This window comes from Trachypithecus francoisi, unplaced genomic scaffold, assembly GCF_009764315.1.
Source record: "Trachypithecus francoisi isolate TF-2019V2 unplaced genomic scaffold, Tfra_2.0 Lachesis_group15, whole genome shotgun sequence".
Taxonomy (NCBI): Eukaryota; Metazoa; Chordata; class Mammalia; order Primates; family Cercopithecidae; genus Trachypithecus; species Trachypithecus francoisi.
Genome location: NW_022681460.1, coordinates 108,688,505 through 108,711,417, shown reverse-complemented (window position 1 = coordinate 108,711,417; position 22,913 = coordinate 108,688,505). Strand labels below are relative to the sequence as shown.

Genomic DNA, 22,913 nt, shown 5'->3' with positions numbered 1-22,913 from the left:
ACCTCTGCCTCCCAGGTTCAAGCGATTCTCCTGCCTCAGCCTCCCAAGGAGCTGGGAATATAGGCGCCTGCCACCACGCGCCTATATTTTTTGTATTTTTGTATTTTTAAAAATTTTTTGTATTTTTAGTAGAGACAGGGTTTCACCATATTGGCCAGGCTGGTCTCGAACTCCTGACCTTGTGATCCGCCCTCCTCAGCCTCCGAAAATGCTGGGATTACAGGCGTGAGCCACCACACCCAGCCGCTTATTGACTTTAAACAGCGTAAGCCACATATAAACCTTGGGATAGCAGCTACAATTGTATGTGATCAGTGACAGAAGAGCCTCATTGGTTCCTTATTTTTAGGACTCTTCAATGAGCACTTACTATGTGGCAGATGCCGTGATGGCTTGTGACACTAGGCTATGCTGAAAGTCATCTGGATGATCTTATCACCTTGGCAAAACTTTGCAAAGCACAATAAGACTTTGTTTATTGAAAGAACTGTTGTTGAAGAAGTAGGCATAGCTCTTGGCTCTTTGGCTTGAGAAATATTTATTTGGTAGTAGTGCCGGGTAATTTAGTTGTAGTGTCCTCACGTCAACCCTCCTAGGTGGGCATTATTATACCCATTGTATGGATAAAAAAACTGAAGCTCCAAGTGGTCAAGCAGCTTGCCCAGAACTAATGAGAGAACTGATTTTGAAACAAAATCTCTGTCCAAAACCTGTAGGATGTCAAATCACTTGTCAAACTGTACTGTCACTCATGAATATGACTAGGCACAGCCTGATGCTTTGAGGTGCTGCCACTCCAATAGAGAAGACAGATGTAGAGACAGACGTCTATGAATGATGAGTCTATAGAGATACTAACTGGATTCTAAGAGTGGGGAAGAGGGCATGATTCATTGTGCTTGGGAAGTCAGCAAGGACTCCCTGAAGCTGTGAAGAACAGGTGCACATTTACCAGTCGTTTAAAAAAAAACGGAACAGAATCCCAGATAGAGGAAATAGGTAGTGCGTAGGCACGGTCATGTCAGAGATGCTAGGACATTTCATTTTAGTTTAGAACTATTGGCTTGGCTGGGTGCGGTGTCTCACACCTGTAATCCCGGCACTTTGGGAGGCTGAGAAGGGCAAATCACGAGGTCAGGAGTTCGAGACCACCCTGGCCAACATGGTGAAACCCCGTCTCTACTAAAAGTACAAAAAATTAGCTGGGCATGGTGGCGGGCACTGTAATCCCAGCTACTCAGGAGGCTGAGGCAGGAGAATGGTGTCAACCTGGGAGGCAGAGGTTGCAGTGAGCCGAGATCATGCCCCTGCATTCCGGCCTGGGTGACAGTGTGAGACTCTGTCTCAAAAAAAAAAAAAAAAAAAAAAAAGAACTATTGGCTTTGGGGTTTTGTTCTTGTTCAGCTCACTCAACAAATATAAAGGGAGAAAAAGAATCTCTCTTTGGGGAATGCTCGTCACAGAGGCCAAGCATCTGATGTGGGGATGGGATGGGAAGCAAAAGGAGATGATGTTGGAGAATCCGCTCCTGAAGTCAAAGGATATTCCATGCTGTCCTCACTGTGTGAAATGCCTACATCTGATGGCAGGGAGAGGTGGTGCTTTGACCCAAGGCTGTCCTTAGAAAAGGAACCACAGGTTTATAGTAACATTACGTATTGTTTCTGAGGCTGGAGCTCAGGGTACAGTGATCCTGCAGTGAATCCAGGGACGCATGAATCTTCTGCATGGCAGACTGAGGCCAGTCAGATACCATGACTGCAGTAATGGTTACTGCTACGTAGCTTCCTGTTATGTGGCTGGGAGTCACTGGATTCCCATGCGGAGGGCCTCTACCTCCAATCTCAGGAGGCTTCAGTGCACTTCCTGTCCTGGTTCACTTCTCGCATCCCAGGTGTGATGGGCACTAACCTCTCTACCACCAGGAATCGTGTATCATAATCCCTGAGTGGTACCAGGCAACCCTGGGCAGTTTGCTGGTTCAGCTTCAGGATCCTTTAAAGGACAGTTAAATGCCAGACACCTGAATGAGGTCAGGGGCTGCTGTGAGGCTTGGAGAGCATGTATGCAGTCACAGTCCCTTATGTGATCAAGATACAGTTTGCTTCTCTGCCTGCAGGGTGGGTACAAAATCCCAACTTAGGTGAGGCACCACCCTCTGAAATGGTCTTATACATAATTGCATTGTTTGCAAACAAGAGAAACCCATTCACGTTCACTCAATAAATGGGCATGTTTCTTACACGGTACAGGAGCACAGAAGCAAGCTTCAGCAATAAAAGTCAGGCGACGTGCCCAGTCCCAGGAGGGACCAGCATTTCTGAACTGCAATGTAATCAGGAAACAAGGCAACCCTTACCCTCCTGCCCCAAAACCCTCCTCCATGGCCTTTCTGCTCTCTTCTTCTTCTCTCTCCTCATTGCAACTTTTCCTTTTTCCTGCACACGTGGCGGAGAACAGTGACCCCACAGTTACTGGTGAAACTTAAGTGTGCCTTGCAAATTCCTAGGAGAAAATTGAACCTAGATAGGGTGAGGTTTCGTCTCTTCTCAACATAGCACTTACTAATGGAGCCAGGATCCAATTTCTGGCACTATGCTAGACAGAGATGGGGGAGGGAAATGACTTTTGGGGAGGCTGAGTGTTTCTAAAATTAGCCATAGGATAACTAAGCCGATAATTCCTTCGTTCCTTCCTCCCTCCCTCCCTGTTTCTCTACCTTCCATCTTTTCTTCCTTGGGTAAATATTTATTGAATGTCTGCCATATCCATGGCATTGTGATCAGAGTTAAAATGGTGAGCAAAACCCACACAGCTCCCACCCTCATGGAGCTAACTAACATGCTGGTGAGATGGGCAAACTTTCATCAAATAACTTTTTAAAATAATTTTTAATTGGATGCAAAACGAGAGCTGGGATATGGGCTATGAAGAAAGGATGGTGGGCTCTTAAAGCCGTGTGGTCGGAGGGTTCCATCAGGAGGCAGCAATGCATTGGGGTTAATTAGGTGCTAAGAGTATCCCCAGTCAAAGGCATAGCATGCAAGGCGTCCCTGTGGCAGGTGGGGAGTGAACGGGAAAGTAAATGGGTCCAGAATGGGAAAGTCCATGGCGCTGGTACCCAGAACTGAGGGGGAAGTGTGACCTTCTCACTAATAAATAAATAAGGCTGGAGCTGTGTCCAGGAGCAAATCATTAAGGATGTCAGGGGTAAGGTAGGTTTGGAATGAAATGGGAAGCCAGTAGTGTAGGATTTAAACGATTAAGTAACACGGTCACATTTACGTTTTGTAAGGATCACACTGCTAGCCCTGCATGGGGTGCAAGCCTGGAGGCAGGAGGAGATGGCATTGCAGTCATCGCCTGGGGAAGTCTATGAAGCAGTTGATGGCAGAGTCTATGGAAACAGAAACGCTGCAGTAGCCAGCCCTGTTCAGAGAGTCAGCGTTAGAAACTTAAACTACATTCTAGCTGTCCAAGGGTCATCAACACCAGTGTTTTGGAAGTAATCGGTATGCTATTTTGTGCATCCATTTGGATGGAGTGCAGAGGTGAAGGTAGCTAATGCATGAACTGAGCATTCACCTTCATTCTGCCTGACTTTGTTCCAATGTCCTCTGAGTTTCCTTCACTCACAGCTCTTTAGCTCTCATGTAGTCTTGGTACAATGAAAATTCTGCCCAATTCCACTGGGAGCCGAGATTCTCCCTGGTCGCAAATGGCTTTTCATGTAGGTTGCAAGAGTAATTGCAAACTCTGAACAATCTTAGTTAAAAAGAAAAAAACAAAAAACACTTTAACTCTCTGGAACTCTGGAGAGCATATTAGGGTTTTCTTGCTGTCTGGGGCCATTGTTAATGATGATTTCTGTTCTCACTTTATAACAATGGTTCTCAGCCTCTGTTTTTTTAAAATAATCCCCCTAAAGGACTTGACAGATTCTTATTAGTGGAAAGGAGGGGTCTATGAAATTCATTTCAACTGCAGGTTGGATTAAAAACAGATGTAAAGGTGTGGGTTTGGACTCACACGGACATGAAATTAAATGTTATTATCTGGGTACCAAGTACGGTAGCACCAGAGAAGGCCCTGTTGGTCAGAGAAACCTCTTTCTGGAATGAAGGTCAATGTTCTTTCTTGGTGCTGTAACCCTCTGGGGCAAGGAGGAATCACTTCTTAGGCTACCCAATGTAGTGAGCAGTACGTAAGGGGCCTTGTCCCAGACTACAAAGTTACAGTGTTGAATTAAACATTGCCCTTGCCTTCCAGAAACTCACAGCCTGGGCAGGGCAAGTCCACAAAAAGTTACAAGGATGTATAATTCTGCTTCTAATAGAGGAATATGTGAATGGCCGTAGGGACCTCCCCTAAAATTCAGGCCCACTGGAAGGGTCAATGAAAGCTACAGAGAACACACTTGGGTAGACATTCAAGTCTCACGACTCAAGACCTTCCATGAGTTCAAACAGGGCCGGGTAAAGGGCAGTTTAGGATGAGAGAAGGTTGTAATGAAAGGGCTAAAGGAATACTAGTGCATTGTGTCGTAAGTATTTGATTTAGCTGGATCTTAGAATGTAAGGATGTGTTCGGAGTTGGAGGAAGTCACAGGAAAGAGGGGGTAGGAGCTGAAAAGGTTGAACCTGCCCATGGTAGCTATCATTTTTAATAAATGAGAGTATGCGTGCAAATTTCGATATGAAGTTTGGGATGTACTATGGATTCAATGAAACTACAACTACTATAATAATTAGGACTCAGATAATCCTGCAGTGGAGGCATACTGTGAATTTGTAGATGAGAACCATGTATTTTGACTATTTTTATTCTAACTGTTCTAACCATTCTTCCCAAATCACGTTCTTCCAGTTCTCACCTTTACGATGTCAGCTCCATTGCCACTTCCTTGATGGAGCCTTCCCCAGTGTCCCCGATGAAGATCTATCTATCTTCCCCACTGGACTGTAGGCACCAGGGCGACACTACCGGACACTTAAAAGGCTTAATAAACAATAAACTTTTAAAAAGCACGGACTTTGTGCCAGGCACAATGCTAAGTGTTTTACAAATATTAACTTTTAATATTCACCTGAATTCCTTGAGGCAGATACTGTTTATTCCATTTTAATGATGAAGAAACCGAGACAAAGAAAGGTTGAGTGACTTGACCGTGGTCACAAAGCTAGAAGGTAGTGAAGCCAAGGATGATTGGAAAGATAGATGGATGGGTAGGTGGGTGGATGGATGGATGGATAGATGGGGGCCAGATGGATAGATAGATGGGTGAGTGGGTGGGAGGATTGATGGATGAATGGGTAGGTGGGTGGGTGGATGGATGGATGGATCGATCGATGGGTCTCTGGATGGATAGGTGGGTGGATGGGTGGGTAGATGGATGGATGGGTGAATGGGTAGATGGGTGGATGGGTGAATGGTTGGGTGGATGGGTAGGTGGATAGGTGGGTGGATGGATGGATGGATGGATGGATGGATACATGGATGGGTGGATGGATGGATAGATAGATGTGTGGATGAATGAGTGCATCATTGCCATTTGTTGACACTAGCCCATGAGATTGGTCATTTTTATTAGTTGAAAGAAACTGAAGACATCAAAATGCAAAGCAAAAGGCTGTTGAAGGGCGAATACTATCACCACCATTTCAACCACTTAATAGTTGTGTCTATTCTTGGGTCTCTCTGCAGATCCCCCCTCTTTCCAGTATTTTGAAGTCACTTGAGGTTCTTAGGTATTGTAATTTATCAACACGAGGGGACTCACCAGATGTGAAGACTACACACACACGTGTATCCATATACATACACATATGTAATCTTCATTTATAAGTATGTATACATACAGATATGTATATCAGTATATCTATATATCTAGATATACCTATCACATTAGGGAAGGTGGTATATTGTCTAAACATATCTGCAAATAATGTTTTAAATTTACCTCTAAATCTTGTGAATTGTATTGAGTCTTGGTGTAAATTATATTGCTACTTTACAGGAGTAATTCAGTGAGCAATGGATCAGGATTCTATAACCCTACAAAGCAGTCCCATCTCTGCCACTTAAGTTTCTCCCTAGAGAGGAAACAAGTCAGTATCCCAACCCCCTTGGGTATAGGATGACATAAACGTCTTTCAGATCTACCAGAAATCTTGGTTTTTCTGATAGGAGATGACCTGTCTTTCAACTCACTGAACTATAGGAGATTATAATGGCCATTTGCAGTTCAGGTAATATTTGGTTTATTTAAATATCAGTGAACATGAATCTTACTCCCTCTGATTGGGTGATGATAGCCATATTTATGGAATTTATTACTGCTGGGATACCTTATATCATAATACTACTCATTGCAAAATTAAATCATTTCTGTATTTGAACTTTAAGTATCACCTGAATCAGCATTATAGACCTGCAGTTCTAGAGTTGAAAGGAAATTTAGAATTCATTTCATACAAGCTAATTCCCTGGAAGAAAATCCACAATGATATATCTGAAATGTCAACCAGTCTTCCCTTGAACACCTCCTGTGACAGGAACTCACGGTGTAAGAGAAGAATACAGTAGAGTGCTTCCAAGCTTGGTGTCTACTTGCCCGAGTTCAGATTCAGGGTTCATGATGTACATGAATGTCTTGTGAACTGTGGGAGCTGTCTGGGCCTCAGTTTCCTCTTATGAAATAGAGAAGATAATGACACCTTCTTTACCGGAATCCGAGAGGATGTAATGAAAATATATTGAAGAACTGAATCATTTTCATCCTCATCATCACCATTATTGGTGCTAAATTCACAGTATAGTCAGAACCTATTTTGGAGGTTGGTCTATATTACTATGACAAAAAAAGTGCGGACAGAATTAAAGAATACATTTCTTGATACTAAAGTCGTTCCCCCTTTTCTTCTTTAGGAAACTGGTCAAAGAACTCATGCAAGTGGAACTTACAACTTCCTTGATCGGACTCAGCATTCAGTAAGTGCAACCCATTTCGAACATTCATTCCATAAATATATCCATGTCTTTGATCCTGTTCTTTATGAAAAGCTCTTTTCTGCAGGTTTGAAGTTGTTACAAAAACTTTGCTGCCTGCCTATGTCTTTCTCTTCTGCCCTATTGTACCAGAGATGAGAAGAGGGCCTGCAAGGTAGAACCACCCTCCTTTAGCCCTCCCTCCCCAGTGAACCTGGGAAATGTGTGAGGTTATCAGTGGGTTAACTGTGCCTTTATTAGCTGGGGATTAAAATAAAATGTGTTTGTGGTTTCTTTTTCCCCCCCTAAGGTTTTCTCATCAGGAGACATTCTGGCCCCCTTCTGAGTCACATGACTCTGTAAAGTAGAAAGAAATGCCAGCAAACACAGATTAGTTACTGAGAGCATGTATTTCTTGAGGCGTTTAAGAACAATTCATTTGCTCTTTTTGAGCTGGAATACGTGACTATGATATAAAAATTACTGCAAAAAAAATTGTGTACTTTAAGATGCTGGAGTACATTTTAGAAATTTCATTTGTTTTCAGCAAGTAAGCACTTTTCCGCTTTCTGCCTTTCTCACTGCATGCAAGGACTTTATTTTTGGTGAAGCTAGCAGTATTTTGTCCAATTTTCTCAGCGCTCTTTTTTTATATATACATATACACTCTGGCATTTGGAGTAGCACCTTCACAAAGTCTCTGATATCAGCCCTCCTCTGCAATAGTTTTATGGGTAAATACCTTGTTTTAGGAAGAAATCTGTAATAATTTAACAATAAATATCAAAATTTTAAAAGGCTAGCTGAAAGAAATATTTATTTTTCAAGATGTAGCTTCCTTCATAGGAATGCAGAATTTCTTAGCAGGTTCTACTTCTGAAAGTGCTGGAGTATAATTTGATACATCAAATATCAGCCCATGTCATAAAGGAGCAGGTAGAATTGGAGGCCATGGGACTCCAGGCCTGGCAGAGGCTGATCAAAGGGAATTCTTTTGCCCTCATTGGGGTTGCAGGACTCTTTCTATTGTCCTGGAATTTGCATATTCAAATGCAGAGAAGAAGGAGGCGGAGATAGAAAGAACTAAAAAGACTGTGTATTAGCTGTTAGCTACATCAGAATGACTTAGTGTAACCCTGATCAGCTAACGCTTGTATCACACAGGAGATTAGACTCGCAGCTTTTGTTCCTAATAATAAAGGAAATTCCATCTCTAATTCCCTATATGCCACATCTCTCTTTTCATGCCTTTGAAGTTCAGGCTTCAGCATTTCTTGAAAACTGGGATGTTTTGTAAGTAAAAAGGAGGGGGCTGTTTGGCATGAAGTCTGTTCAAATCTATTTAGTGTAAAGTTAAATATGCTTGTTACTTGATCTTTTTCTGTTTCAAGTAGCGTCTTTCTCCTAGATGCCTTTGTTAGTGCTGGGGCAGGGAGGGGAGGGATGGAGGACAAAAGGTTTCAAGGATGGGTTTTCAGATCATACACGACCTTCTCATTCCTCTGTCTTCTGAACATGATTCAAATTGCTGCTTCTCTGAAAGAAATTCCTGTTCCAAACCTGCATTGGGATTGAAACTTCTAACCTAAGGGAGGCTGTGGTCCCTAAGATAATTAGTACAGGGATGTAAGGGAGCTCATGTTAATTTGTCTATGGATATGGTATTTCCATATCTACAACTGCCGTCTAAAGAGAGACATAAAAAAAGTATTAATCTACTGCTCTAAACCAGTGAGCAGATATAATTTTTTTTTGAAGCAAACCATTTTAGAAAGGAAGAAATGGCAAGATGTCTCATTGGGGAGGTTTATGGGTACTGACTCCTCTCAGTGTATCTAATAGATTTCCAAACTGTCCTTGGGATTGCAGCTTCTCTGGTCCAGCGAACCTCAAACCACTTCCGAGACCAAGCAGTCGCTTCCCCTGGAACAAACACTGAGTTCTAGGATGTCACCTGGTTATCAGTAAGGCAAATGATTTGACATCTAAGCTGGCCACATGCTTGGGTTTTGTGTGCTCTTCACCCATAACATGTTGGATACATGCTGGTGGAGAAATTGCTCCAGTCTCTTGCAGGATTTTAGCGGGAGCGATGACTTAATAGTTGGAATTTGTTCGTGGCTGACACTGGGCCTGGGCTGATGTCAGGAAGAATGCCATATTTTAGTCTGAATCAGGGTTTTGATGTCTCCATTGGCTTCAGAAAGTTAATTTTCATTTCCTGCTTCCAAAATTTGGTTATTCTTGTTTAATTTTTTTCCAGAATGTTTCCTTTGCGTCGGGACCCTTTGGAGTGCTGATTGTTCAATAGTATGTCACCTCTGACGATACCCATAGCATTTACTGTAGTGCTAGTAGACCATCAGTACCTGCAGGATATAATGATAGTCAAACAGGTACAAGAATGGAAAGCTGAATAGGTAGATGAGTGCATCTTAACTCCTGATGGAGTATTGTGTCAATGGGAGAAAGATAGCATTGACCTTAGACAAGAGACCAGTATGGGTCTTTCTGATAGTTGGTTTTTATTCCTTCAATATTCTTCTTCAAAGCTTTCACTTCTACTTTGACAGGTCTAGAAGAACAGATTGGCCAATGCACATGATGTAAGAGAGTGAGCTCCTAGGAAGCAGCATCTCTTTCTAGCTCTCCACATCCCTTTGTTGTTATCTGTGTGCTAAGAGGAAAGTCACAGAAAGCTTATAGTAGCAGGGTCGGTGGTGGAACTTAAGGCTCAGAATGATTTTCTACAGCTTGAAAATTTAACTTCCAAGAGAAGGCTTCCTCGATCTCTATTTTCCCGTCAGGTTAAAAATCCCATGGCATGCTGCATCACGTTTATCATTAATTAATTGTGCAAACTTTATTTTTTTTCTTTTTCTTTGGTCTGGTGTTATCTGATACACCATTTCTGTGATTATAGGAATATTTTTTTTTCTCCAAGTCTTAATGAGGTATTATTGACAAGTAAGAATTGCATCTATTTCAAAAGCATGGTCATAATATAATGGGCTTTGGTGACTCAGAGGGGGAAGGTTGGGAGGAGGTTGAGGGTACAGAGAAGAAGGAGGCGGAGATAGAAAGAACTAGAACGATGGTGTATTAGCTGTTAGTTACATCAGAATGACTTAGCGTAACCCTGATCAGCTAATGCTTATGTCACACAGGAGGTAAGACTTGCAGCTTTTGTTCCTCATAATAAAGGAAATCCCATCTCTAATTCCCTACATGCCACATCTATCTTTTCATGTCTTTGAAGCTCAGGCTTCAGCATTTCCTGAAAACTGGGAGGTTTTCTAAGTATTGGGTAGAGTGCAGAGTGTACACTGCTTGGGTTATGAGTTGCTTGGGTGGCGGTGAGCCAAAATCTCAGAAATCACCACTAAAGAACTTATCCATGTAACCAAAAACCACCTGTACCCCAAAAGTATTGAAATAAAAATACAATTTAATTTTTAAAAATTGCATAGATTTAAGGTATATATGAGACATGTTAATGTACGTATCCCTTGTGAAATGATTACTACAATCAAGCTACTTAACATACGTATCACCTTACATAGTTAACCCTGCTAAAAGAATAGATAAGGAATTCTTTATCTATGCTATTCAATATGGTAACCACCAGCCAGATGGAGCAATTGAACACTTGAAATGTGACTATTACACCTGAAAACTAACTGAAAACTAAGTGGTTTTTAAAAAAATGTTATTTAAAAACATCTGTTACTTTACTGTTGTTATTATAATTATTTATGGGACAGAGCCTCACTCTGTCACCTAGGCTGGAGTGCAGTGGCACGATCTCAGCTCACTACAACCTTTACCTGCCGGGTTCAAGCGATCCTCCTGCCTCAGCCTCCCAAGTAGCTGGGATTACCGGCACCCACCACCATGCCCAGCTCATTTTTGCATTTTTAGTAGAGACTGGGTTTCGCCATGTTGGCCAGGCTGGTCTCAAACTCCTGACCTTAGGTGGTACTCCCACCTCAGCCTCCCAAAGTGCTGGGATTACAGGCATGAGCCATCATGTTATTTAAAGTAACAAAAATGTGTTACTTTATTTTTAATTGACAAATAATAATTGCACATATTCATGGGGTACATAGTGATGTTTCTATACATATACTGTATAGTAATCAGGTCAGTGTAGTTAGCCTATCTATCATCTCAAATATTTATCATTTCTTTGTGTCAGGAGAGTTCATTAATTTAAGAACATGTGGCTTGTAACCTGCTACTGTATTGTTGTATAGGATGGCTTTAGACTAGCAGCCTTATAAATACAGGGGCTAAGTCAGAATTGTCTGTCCTTGTACCTAGGCTGATACTTAGCTGTTATAGATCAATTAAGACTCTGATTGAAAAATTGCTACTGTCTCAAGCCCCAAAGTGTCCTCTATTCCCTGCCGTTCCATATGTTCTGCTTCCTTGCATTTACCCTTGATCCAAAACTAAAGGTTTAATGGTCCCCTGGGACTGTGCTCAATGCCACAGCATTTGTCTATTCTAACTGGTTGGTGCCTAATGCATGCTGATTATTCAAATAGTGTATCACCTCTGATTATTTCCACGGCATCTACTGTAGTGCTGGCCCATAGCTGACCATCAGTACTTGTTGGGTATAATAATGGTCTAGCAAATAGAGGGATGGAAGGATGAAGAGATAGATAAATGCGTCTCACCTTTCGATGGGGTATTGTGTAAGTGAGAGAAATGTAACATCAACATTAGATGAAAGACCAGTACGGGTCTTTCTGATGGCTGGATTTTATTTCCTCAGTGTTCGTCTTCAAAGCTTTCACTTCTACGTTGATAGGTCTAGAGTAACAGACTCCGTATCTATCACTGAATCCTAATGCCATATGTAACACAGATTGCTATACATCTTCACTTATTTCTTTCTGTCACTTAAGGCTCCTAATGCATAACACTTGAAATCGGTCCACATCTCACTCCCTCACCCATGCGTACCACTCTCTTCCCAGGAACCTCAGTCCCAAGCTTTAGTTACTGACATTGTCTTGTTTTTCATCCACCACCAAGTGATAAGTGAGTGTTTTATCTGTATCTTCTAGGAGCCTTCTTTTCATTCCCTCTGTTGGCATATTGCTCCAGGGACTTCTTACTTACATATCTGGAAATTCTTTTTAGGTGGTCTTCATACCTAAAGCCACCCTCCCCTGGATCCCAGCCAACAGATTGCAGGACTAATATTCTTGAAACATGAATATCGTCTAGTTGGTTATTCAATAAGTTCGTCTTTGCCTAACGTTCTATCTTCTCTCCATGAATCCCAAATACATTTTATTCCAACTGGTCAAGTTGATCTCTTGATATCTAAACATGTTCAGTTCTCAGCTCCAAGCACTTGCTACACTTGGTCTCACCAGCTGGGATATCCTTTCCTATTCTTTTAGTCTACACTTCTGTATAGATCTCTGTTAAGCCCTCCTGATAATGAATTTTTCTCTGTTTATTTCAGCTACTTGGTTGCCCCTTGTAGGATAAAGAAAATCCTAAGCCAGTTTTCAAGCTAGAAAGTTGACCCTATGATTATATTTTAGAATCTGGGTTTCAGTGGAACAGGTGAGAGTGGAACAGAGTAAGGAGGTATCAAAAGAGAAACAGCAACGATTGCCTTCCAGGGAGATGCAGTTCTCTCACATGCAAAATTCAGCAGATGGGTTGGAAGTGGAAGAGGTTAAAAGGCACCAGTTGGAATACAAGAGGGAGAGAGAACGAGAGCAGGCATGACCTAGGGCATTACCTTAATTCAAGGCCAGGCACAGGGTGGGTTTCATGGCAGCTGCATTTAGAGTCCGTGGTCTGGAAGGACAAACTCATCTAGATAATGCTCACTGACCATCCCATTTGCTTTAACACTTCCCTAGCCACCAACCACCCCCACACACTCGTTTCCACTTTCCCTATGAATATCTCTTACCTCTCGTCAGCTGCTGCATAGCAGAGCTCTTTTCCCAGCTTCCCTCTGCTATATAAGGGGCAGGAACTCTGCAGATTTTTTTTTGATTGAATGAGTACATGAGCCTGGGAGGAGGGAGAGAGAGGAGGAGAGAGAGAGAGAAAGAGAAGGCAGAGAGAGAGTGAGAGAGAAAGAGAGAAAGAGAGAGAAGGCAGAGAGATAAAAGAAGAAATTACAGTTCCTTCTGCTTCTTTATTGTTAGGACAGAGAAGGATAATAAAGAATGGAAGTTACAAGGAAGGTGTGTATGGTAGTAGGATGGGTAAGGAAGAGGGAAGTGCAGGCAGCACCCCACTGTCAGCCTTGTTCTTCTCCATCATCTCACCCAGTTAAAATCTGCTGTGGTGCTCATGAAGCTCCCTCATGACCAGTTTTACTGGGTGTGCACAGGCTGCCTTCCCCGCTGGACTGGAGGAGTTCTGAGGGCATGGGATGTGTCAGTGTTAATTGCTTCTGTATCCTTAGCACTTGCAAAAGTGACAAGCAGGTACATACTTTGAATGAGTTGTTCACTGAGTTGCGTGAATTAGTGCTTTGAATGTTGATCACACTCTTTGTACTTTTAAATTATTCTTATGTTATCCATGACTGCTGGCAGCACCTCCCACCACACACACACCCCCAGTCTAGATCAGTCTTTGAAAGATGAAGGGAGCAATGCTTGTGAATTGACCACACAACTGTCTTTTGAGAACATTATTTATTTATTTTAATTTTTTAAATTTGTATAAATTTGGAGGTTGCAAGTACAGTTTCCATACATGGATGTGTTGCATAGTAGTGAAGTCTGGGCTTTTGTTTTGTTTCATTTTGTTTGTTTGTTTTGTTTTGTTTTGTTTTTTTTGAGATAGAATCTCACTCTTTCGCCCAGGCAGGAGTACAGTGGTGTGATATCAGCTCACTGCAACCTCCGCCTCCAAGGTTCAAGCTATTTTTGTGCCTCAGCCTCTCAAGTAGCTGGGATTATAGGCGTGTGCTATCATGCTCAGCTAGTGTTTGTATTTTTAGTAGAGAAAAGGTTTTGCTGTGTTGGCCTGCCTGGTCTCAAACTCCTGAGCTCAAGTGATCTGCCTACCTCAGCCTCCTAAAGTGCTGGGTTTACAGGCGTGAGCCACCACACCTGGCCATCTCTGGGCTTTTAGCATAGCCATCACCCACCCTCCCACCCTTCTGAGTCTCCATAGTTCATGCTCTGTGTTCACAGTTACACTTCATTTTGCTCCCACAAACAAGAACCACATAACTTTTAACAACACATTTGACCAATCTGGCTTCAGTTTCCTCATTGTAATACTAATGAGGAGTTGAACTAGAATGGAGTGTCAATTTGTTCTCACTTTGTTATAAAGAGATACCTGAGACTGGGTAATTCATAAAGAAAAGAGATTTAATTGGCTCACAGAGCCACAGGCTGTACAGGCAGCATGATGCTGGCATCTGCTCAGCTTCTGGGAAGGCCTCAGGAAACTTAAAATTATGGCAGAAGGCAAAGGGGGAACAGGCCTGTCTTACACGGCCAGAGCAGGAGCAAGAGAGGGAGAGGAGGCACCATACACTTTAAACAACCAGATGTTGTTACAACTCACCCATTACTGCAAGGACAGTGCCAAGGGGATGGTACTAAACTATTCATGAGAAACTGCCCCCATGATTTAATCACCTACTACCTAGCCTACTTCCAATGTTGGGGATTACAATTCAACAAGAGATTTGGGGGAGGACACATTCTCTATATCAAGTGGTGTTTAACTAGGGCCCCATCTAACTTGGAATTCAGAAAACAAACAAGAGATATAGAAACTAGGCCACAGAAGAGAAGGTTGAAGGGAAGTATCATTATCTCAGCAAGACAGAGATGGAGGAGTTATGACCAAAAGCAGTCAGTTCCTCCCTGGCCCAGGTCACCTGGGTACAGAAATTAGCCCATGTTCTCTTGTACAAGAGAGTGTACTATGTAGCTAAGTTAGGTTTGCAACTAAATCAGTACAGACATTTCGCTTTCTCTTTGCTATAATGAGAAACTAATATTAATGTAATTTGATCCACACTCCTGGGTTGTAGTAAAGAATTACAGGAAAAGTGCCCAGGCATGGTGGCTCATGCTTATAAGCCCAGAGCGTTGGGAGGCTGAGGTGGGAGGATCACTTGAGACCAGGAGTTTCAGACCAGCCTGGGCAACACAGTGACACCCTATCTCTACAAAACATGTTTAAAAAATTATTCAAGCATGGTGGTGTGCACCTATGCTCCCAGCTACGTCAGAAGCTGAGGCAGGAGGATCACATGAGCCCAGGAGTCCAAGGCTGCAGTGAGCTGATTGTGCCACTGCACTCCAGCTTGGAGGCAGCCAAGCCCTGTCTGAAAAAAAAAAGTAAACTAAGAATTATAGATAATGAAAGCAAATTTCACCTGCATTCACCTTCTATTGGCTTTAACACTTATGAAGTGAAATTTTTGTATTTATTGTTATCATTCACCATTTAAAGTGAAGAAAAATGGTAATGATATTTCTGCTGAATCCCTTCATTTCAGCTAAAGAGTAGCTCTGCTTGCTTTCTCAGCTCAACCTGAGGATGTAGGGTTGTTTTCTGAAGACACTGGTGAATCCGGAATCACCTGATTCCTACTGATGGTTCCTGTAGAAGACTATGGAAGTCACAAAGGATGAACCAAAATTTTGGTCAAATAGGCTGGTTAATAGGATATGGAAACAGGAATTTGGTTTTTCCAAATGCGGGAGGCTAGAAATTTCTTCCAACTTTTGAGAAGCTCCAAAGCAAAAAGAAAAACACAAACTTTGTCCATGTATAGATAGCCAGAATGTTTTTATTTTTCTAAAATATCTGCCTACTTTCTTTAGTTATTTGCAGATCCTTGCTTCAGAAAATACCAGCCCAACTCCATGCCTGGCTTACGGTTGGTACTCGGTAAATAGTAACAATGATTGCTGTTATTGCTGTTCAAAATAATTATATACTGAGAATGGATGTCCTCTCCCACTGATGGACTTGTGTGCATGAGTGTGTGTGTGTGTGTACGTGCATATGCGTTGGCAGAAAATTGGTTAACTCTTATTGGACCTCTGTCCCTCTGTTTAAGGAGAATAAATTGTCTTGCAAAACTGCATGGTGGTACATTCCAGCTCATGTTACTATGACATTCACATAGAAGTCAACATTCTTATCTTGGTAATGCCATCATTCCTTCCTTCCTTCCTTCCTCCTTCCTTCCTTCCTTCCTTCCTTCCTTCCTTCCTTCATAATAGTGAACAGACAGACATGGTGCTGTACATTCATGGTAACATTGGAAGATAAAACTTAATAAAATAATCCATGTGAGATTAACTATCGCTGACTAACCAATACCAGGGAGGGCTCAAGAATGTAAGGATGTGATTAGTTGGATTTCAGATGTGAGAGAGGACCAAGGAGTATCCCAGATATAAGTACGTTCTTCTCTTTCTTTGTCCCAGCCCTAGGTTTTCTCCTTTCTAATCTAGCTGGCTTTCTTCATCCTTCTCAGAGGACATTGCCTCTCAGAGTTGTTTCCTCTCCCAGCAATGACCATTTACGCTTCACAGGGGCGGACTCTCCCGCCAAGTCCATAAACCTGCACTCTGTGCAGAATCAATGCCCACTTGCAGCTGCTAATGCATTAATAACAGAAACGTCCGTGGCCATGACCTACCTGAGTCATTACACACTAATCATAGGAGGCAATTTCAACCAGATTGACTAGTGATCGGTGTCTTCCCTGACGTCCAGGCAGGAGGACACACGACTGCCTTCACAACCCCGCAGCAGATGGCCGAGAGCATAATCACATGCTACAGCCAGCGCAGGTCTGGCTCCAGGAAGGGGAATCTCCATGTCTTGCATGCAAAGCTGGGCTTTCTCGCCTGGAGGCTGTGCTCCAAATGCTCGTCTTTCATTTTGGAACAGAATCCACATCTCAGTGACCTTCTTTGTGCTCATTTTAAACTTATCACACAGACAACTCTCTGAAGACATGGAGGAAATGAGATTCACCTGCACCTGAATGACTCTAACATGCACCACGGTCCACAAGCCACTGTCATTCCTTCTCCACTTTCCTCTGCAATCCCTGTCCAAGTATACGGTCCAAAGCTGTGGTCATCATGGGCTTGTGATTTGTGTTATTATTTCTTCCCTGAGGCTGCTTTAAGCATTGTTTTTTATTCACGTTGCTCTCTCATTCCCTGTGATCATCATTATAATGGCCACACAGTATATCATCAGGATGATGTTTTTCTCGTTTATCTTAGAATATCTAGTAGTTTCTACTTTTCTCACTAATACCAGAATCACTAGAGTTAATTAGTACCTATAGAGTTTTCAGCTTTGGGGTAGGTGCCTGAGAAGTATTAGTCAAAGGATAGAAGCATCTTTATGACCTTGGATGTATTTTGCTAACTCATTTTTTTTTTTTTTCTTTTGAGACAGAGTCTCGCTCTGTCGCTCAGGCTGGAGTGCAGTGGTGCGATCTCGGCTCACTGCAAGCTCCACCTCCCGGGTTCACGCCATTCTCCTGCCTCAGCCTCCCAAGTAGCTGGGACTACAGTCGCCTGCCAACACGCCTGGCTAATTTTTTTTTGTATTTTTTTAGTAGAGACGGGGTTTCACCTTGTTAGCCAGGATGGTCTCGATCTCCTGACCTCGTGATCTGCCCGCCTTGGCCTCCCAAAGTGCTGGGATTACAGGCTTGAGCCACCGCTCCCGGCCGCTAACTCTTTTTTTAATGGATGTTGCTCATTTATAGTCAGTTCATTGTATTTTGGCCTTTCTGCTCTTAGCTGCTTATTGTTTCTTTGCCCATAATGAGGACTCAGATTATGTTTAAGAGGAACTAGGCAATGAGTTACAATATGCGTCAAACAGAATCTATACCTTTAAGAAACTCACAGAATAGAGAGGGAATCTTGGTTAGAAAATAACTCATTGCTCTATGACATGATAATGTCCAAGAAAAGAGAAAAGAGTTTCAGAATACATAGATTGTGGTACAAGACATGATTTCTGATACAGACCCAAGCCAGGAGCCTCTCTCCTTGACTGATCTGAGATGAATGCCATGTTATTTCTCGACAAGGGTTAGGAGAGGGTGGAAATGAGGGGTCTAATGGTTCTCCAGTCCTGTGGATTACTGTTCTATCCATAAATTCATGTATAAGAACTTTGTTGCATGCACTGTGGTCCCGGTCTAGTTTTATGGGGCGTATACTCTGACAGTAGCTTCTGAAAATTATATAGGTGGAAATGTATAAAGGTTGTGCCATTGTCGGTCTGCAATTGTGAAAATCTGGAACCAGCCCTAATGTGCATCGATCAACGAGTGGATAAAGAAACTGTGTGTGTGTGTGTGTGTGTGTGTGTGTGTGAGAGAGAGAGAGAGAGAGATAGTGTGTGTATATGTGTATATACGTTATATATGTGTGTGTCTATATATATGTAAACTGTATACATACACACACACACACACACACACAATGGAATACTACTCGGCCATAAAAAGAAATGAATTAATGGCTTTTACAGCAACCTGGATGGGATTGGAGGCTATTATGCTAAGTGTAGTAACCCAAGAATGGAAAACCAAATATCATATGTTCTGACTCATAAGTGGGAGTTAAGCTATGAGGATGCAAAGGCATAAGAATGATGCAATGGACTTTGGGCACTGGAGGGGAAAGGGTGGCAGGGGGATGAGGGATAAAATTGGATTCAATGTATACTCCTCGGGTGATGAGTGCACCAAAATCTCACAGATCACCACCAAAGAACTTACTCATGTAACCAAATGCCACCTGTTCCCCCCCCAAAATACCTATGGAAATAATTTTTTTTAATGTTGCACATTGTGAGGTCAAATAAGCTAGGATTCTTTCTGGGTGTTTATGCTCAATAGACCCAGTGGGTCACATCTAGTAGTTCATTAAGATTTAAATGAATGAAGCAGCAGTCCCGGTAGAAAATCCACAGCTTTGGAGACAAACAAATGAGGATTCAAATCTTGGCTCTCTGTTCACCATGTATGCAAAGTGGGAAAGTTACTTAATCTTTCTCAGCTCCGGTTTTGTCTTCTCTCATGAGGATGACAATAGGAGCCCACAGGTCTCTTGTGAAGATTAAAAACTCCTTTTTGGGAGGCGGGGATGCCTGTTAGGGATAAACCTTTTAGTACAAAGAGTGGGACCCGGGAGTACAGCTTGGGCAGTGATCATTTCAGCAAAAGGGAGTCATGATTACTGCTCTGCTGCATCAGAGAAAACCTTGTGCTCTGATGAGGAAGAAGAGAGAAGAGAGGAAATGAAAGGTAAGGATCCAACCAGCACGTGGATGGGAATCAGATGTTTATGTGAAAGGAAGAGTCCCTAGGAAACCAGTAGCTGGTTCTGAAGTTCAATTTGAAGTGGTTTGCTGTGTGGTCAGCCAATCTCCCCGACTCCATGTGCCCTTTTGTACCCTTTCCCCTAAAGTTAACCGTTCTTTTCAAAACTCACACTTGAAACGGTTTGAGAGTGATGAAGGATGGAAGTTATTTGAAGTGCTGAATTCCTACCTGACTCCATGAAGTGGAAAGCAGGTGTTGTTCCTAGTAATTGTTAAGATAGCAGCTAACACGGTGGAAGTTTTGCTCATGGACCAGGCTGTGTACTAAGAAGTTTACAAGCGTCACCTCATTTCATCCTTATAATGACTGAGTGAGATAGGTTCTGCTAGTTATTACTGTTCTACAGATGAGAAAACTGGAACTGGAAGAGGATACATGGATTGCTCAAAGTCAGACAGTATGCAAAAGCTGGAGCTGAGTTGGAATTCCAGCCATCTCAACTCTGGAATCTATATTCTTGACCACTGTACTAAACTCTTTCTATGTGCAGAACTCTGAGACAAAAGTGCCAGTGGGACTATAAGTCTCATCAAAGAAATAGTGACAAAGATGATTGTCTTCATCAGGAGGTGGATTTGAGGATTCTGGTGCCTGGAGACCTCAGCTAATGTCTAGGTTAAGTTTACAACTCCACCTCTTCAAAAGGTGGGTGAAGGCCGGACGTGGTGGCTCATTCCTGTAATCCCAGCACTTTGGGAGGCCAAAATGGGTGGATCATTTGAGGTCCGGAGTTCAAGACCAGCCAAGCCAACATAAACCATGTCACTTCTAAAAATACAAAAAGAAAAATTAGCTGGGCATGGTGGCACACACCTGTAATTCCAGCTACTTGGGAGGCTAAGGCAGGAGAATCACTTGAACTCGGGAGACAGAGGTTGCAGTGAGCCAAGATCACACCACCGCATTCCAGCCTGGGCGACAGAAGTGAAGCTCTATCTCAAACAAACAAACAAGTAACAACAACAACAAAAACAAAAAGATGGATGAAGTTGATGACTGGTATGATTTTAAAAATATCAACTTCTAATGTATAGTTTTCCTTCATCTTTCCCTTCTTCCCCATGCAAAGAAAGATGAGGAACATGAGCATACTATACTATAGTGTATGTCTGTAGCTTAATACTACATATCTGTAGTTTAATACTTAGTGTGCAAATATTCTAATAAAAAGTCATAAGAATAGGGAAGTAAAGGAAGGAGAACTATTCCAGTCTAAAGTTTAAAAATACCTTATTATTCAAAGCATATGGTCTCACCCCTCCGTAGCGGTGGCTGAAACAGATTGCAAGCTCCTTTCCTAAGGCTGACTCTGCAAACATGAGGTTTTGAAGAACTTGAAGGTTTCACACCTGCACAAAGGCTCCCAAGAAGCCTCGCATAGCAGCCCTCGTAGTACTGAGCTCAAAGTCACTGACGATTCTGTTCAAACCCTCTATTCCCCACTATGAAGGCTTTGATCTGGGGTATGGTGAAAGGTGAGGAATCAGAACAGGGCGTCTATCATTCGTGTGATGCTCTTCCACATCTCTTCCTTACTGAAATTGCTCTCTCACTGTATCAAGCAGGGAGCTACAGCAACTCATTCATTCAACAAATACATGGTGAGCGCTGTTCTGTGCTAGGCATGTGCTCGCCGCGAGAGATACAGTGGGAAAACCAGACACTCATACTGCCTAGACTCAGGGGTCTTACTTTCTCCAGAGGAAGAAATATTAGATAAGTAACTGTACAATAAAATAGTGTAACTACAAATCACGGTGAGTGCTGCAAGCTAAACACACAGCGTGTGATAAGAATGTATGCAGACTGTGGCCATTTAATGTAGGTGATCAAGGAAGTGATATTTAAATGGATACATTCTAGGGCAAAGTCTCTGGGCGAGGAGCAAGACGTTGGTGCTTTCGAGGAATTAAAAGATGGTATGGTTAGAACAGAGTCCTGGAAGGGGACATAGGATGGAATTGAGAGAGCAGATATGAGAAAGATAACTATCCTGAAGGTACCGACTTCAGATTTCAGCCTAAGTGCCTTGGGCAGGTATTAAGGGATCTGAAAAAGTAAGGAAGTTAGTAATACTTGTGTTTTTTAAGGAAGTATTGATTTGGCTACTGTGTTGAAGAAGGCTTGAAGAGGAGGCAGAAGGAAAAGGTAAGTGGGTTATTGAAATAGTCTGGGGCCAGGCCCAGTGGCTCACACCTGTAATCCCAGCACTTTGGGAGGCCGAGGCAGGTGCATGTGGTCAGGAGTTTGAGACCAGCCCGATCAGCATGTTGAAATCCCATCTCTAATAAAAGTACAAAAAATTAGCTGGGCATGGTAGTATGTGCCCGTAGTCCCAGCTACTGGGGAGGCTGAGGCAGGAGAATCACTTGAGCCCGGAAGGTGGAGTTGCAGTGAGCCAAGATCGCGCCACTGCACTGCAGCCTGGGTGACAGAACAAGACTCTGAAAAAGAAAAAAAGTCTAGGAGGGAAGGATGACATTATCTTGGAATAGGGGTGAGTTATGGGAATGGAAAGAAATTGAGGGATCCTCCATTTCTCTCTCTCTCTCTCTCTCTCTCTCTCTCTATATATATATATATATAATGTATCTCTATATATTATATATCTATATATAATACATGTATCTGTATATAATAATATATGTATCTATATATATAATCTATCTGTTAGTCTATTTGTTTTCTATTCAATATTGCATAGATCTCAACCATTTGCTCAATTATGTGGTACATCAGAGAGTGCCACCAGTATGTTCTAAGTCCTGTAGAAATCATGCCTTTTTTTTTTTTTTCGGTTTGACCATTTATTTTTTGAAATTATGTTTATTTATGTATTGCCCTGGAAATGTACAAATAGTTTCTTCTTCCGCTATTAAAGTTTGCTTGGGCGGGGCGGGTCTTGCTGGTTTCTGAGTTTGCCTTGGCTGCCATCTTCCATCCTGCCTAGAATAACACCATTTGTTTCACGTAAGTTTCTCATGCATGGGAGGCTGACATTCTTAATAGTTCTGTCACTCCTGTTACAACAGGCTGCTGAAAAGATACAAGCGATGCCTGCAGGAGATAGGGCCATCTCAGCGGTTTGTGTAACACCAATGGGGTGTGAGATAGCAGGAAAATAATTAGTTTAGTTAGATGTAAATGGAAGACGGATGAAGAAACTGCTAATATGTTGATGCCTGGGAGGAGGAGTGGCCTGCCTCATTTAAGGTTTGAGGAAGAATAATTGAATGAATAGCTATGAAAATGAAAGCAATATTAAGAGACTTGTATGGCAACGTAGAAGGCCGTAAGAGCTAAATTCAATCAACCAGCATTTACTGAGTGTTTATTATGTACCTGCCACTGTGTGAGGCATTTTAGCTACACTGGAGGGAAAAAATAATGCTAAGACATAAATAAGACTTTAGACTCTCCGTGGGAGTCAAAATTTCAGAACATAGGAATGCATCAAGCGGATATTAGACAGGTTGAGTAGCAATTGTAAGCTACATTAATAGGCAAAACTATTAGGGATGGCAGGAAT

At 42.3% G+C, this 22,913-nt stretch overlaps 1 protein-coding gene across 4 annotated transcripts in view; it reads left to right on the top strand.

Moving 5' to 3' along the window:
• RBFOX1 (RNA binding fox-1 homolog 1) overlaps positions 1–22,913 on the top strand; it is a 2,535,170-nt gene that overhangs the window by 1,111,022 nt on the left and 1,401,235 nt on the right. For all 4 annotated transcript variants that reach the window (XM_033235808.1, XM_033235804.1, XM_033235807.1 and 1 more), the window contains one exon: positions 6,928–6,990. Coding sequence is in view for 1 of the 4 variants with exons in the window: in XM_033235800.1 (XP_033091691.1) it covers positions 6,928–6,990 (63 nt within the window). In the remaining 3 variants the exon portion in view is untranslated. The remainder of the gene's footprint in view (positions 1–6,927; positions 6,991–22,913) is intronic.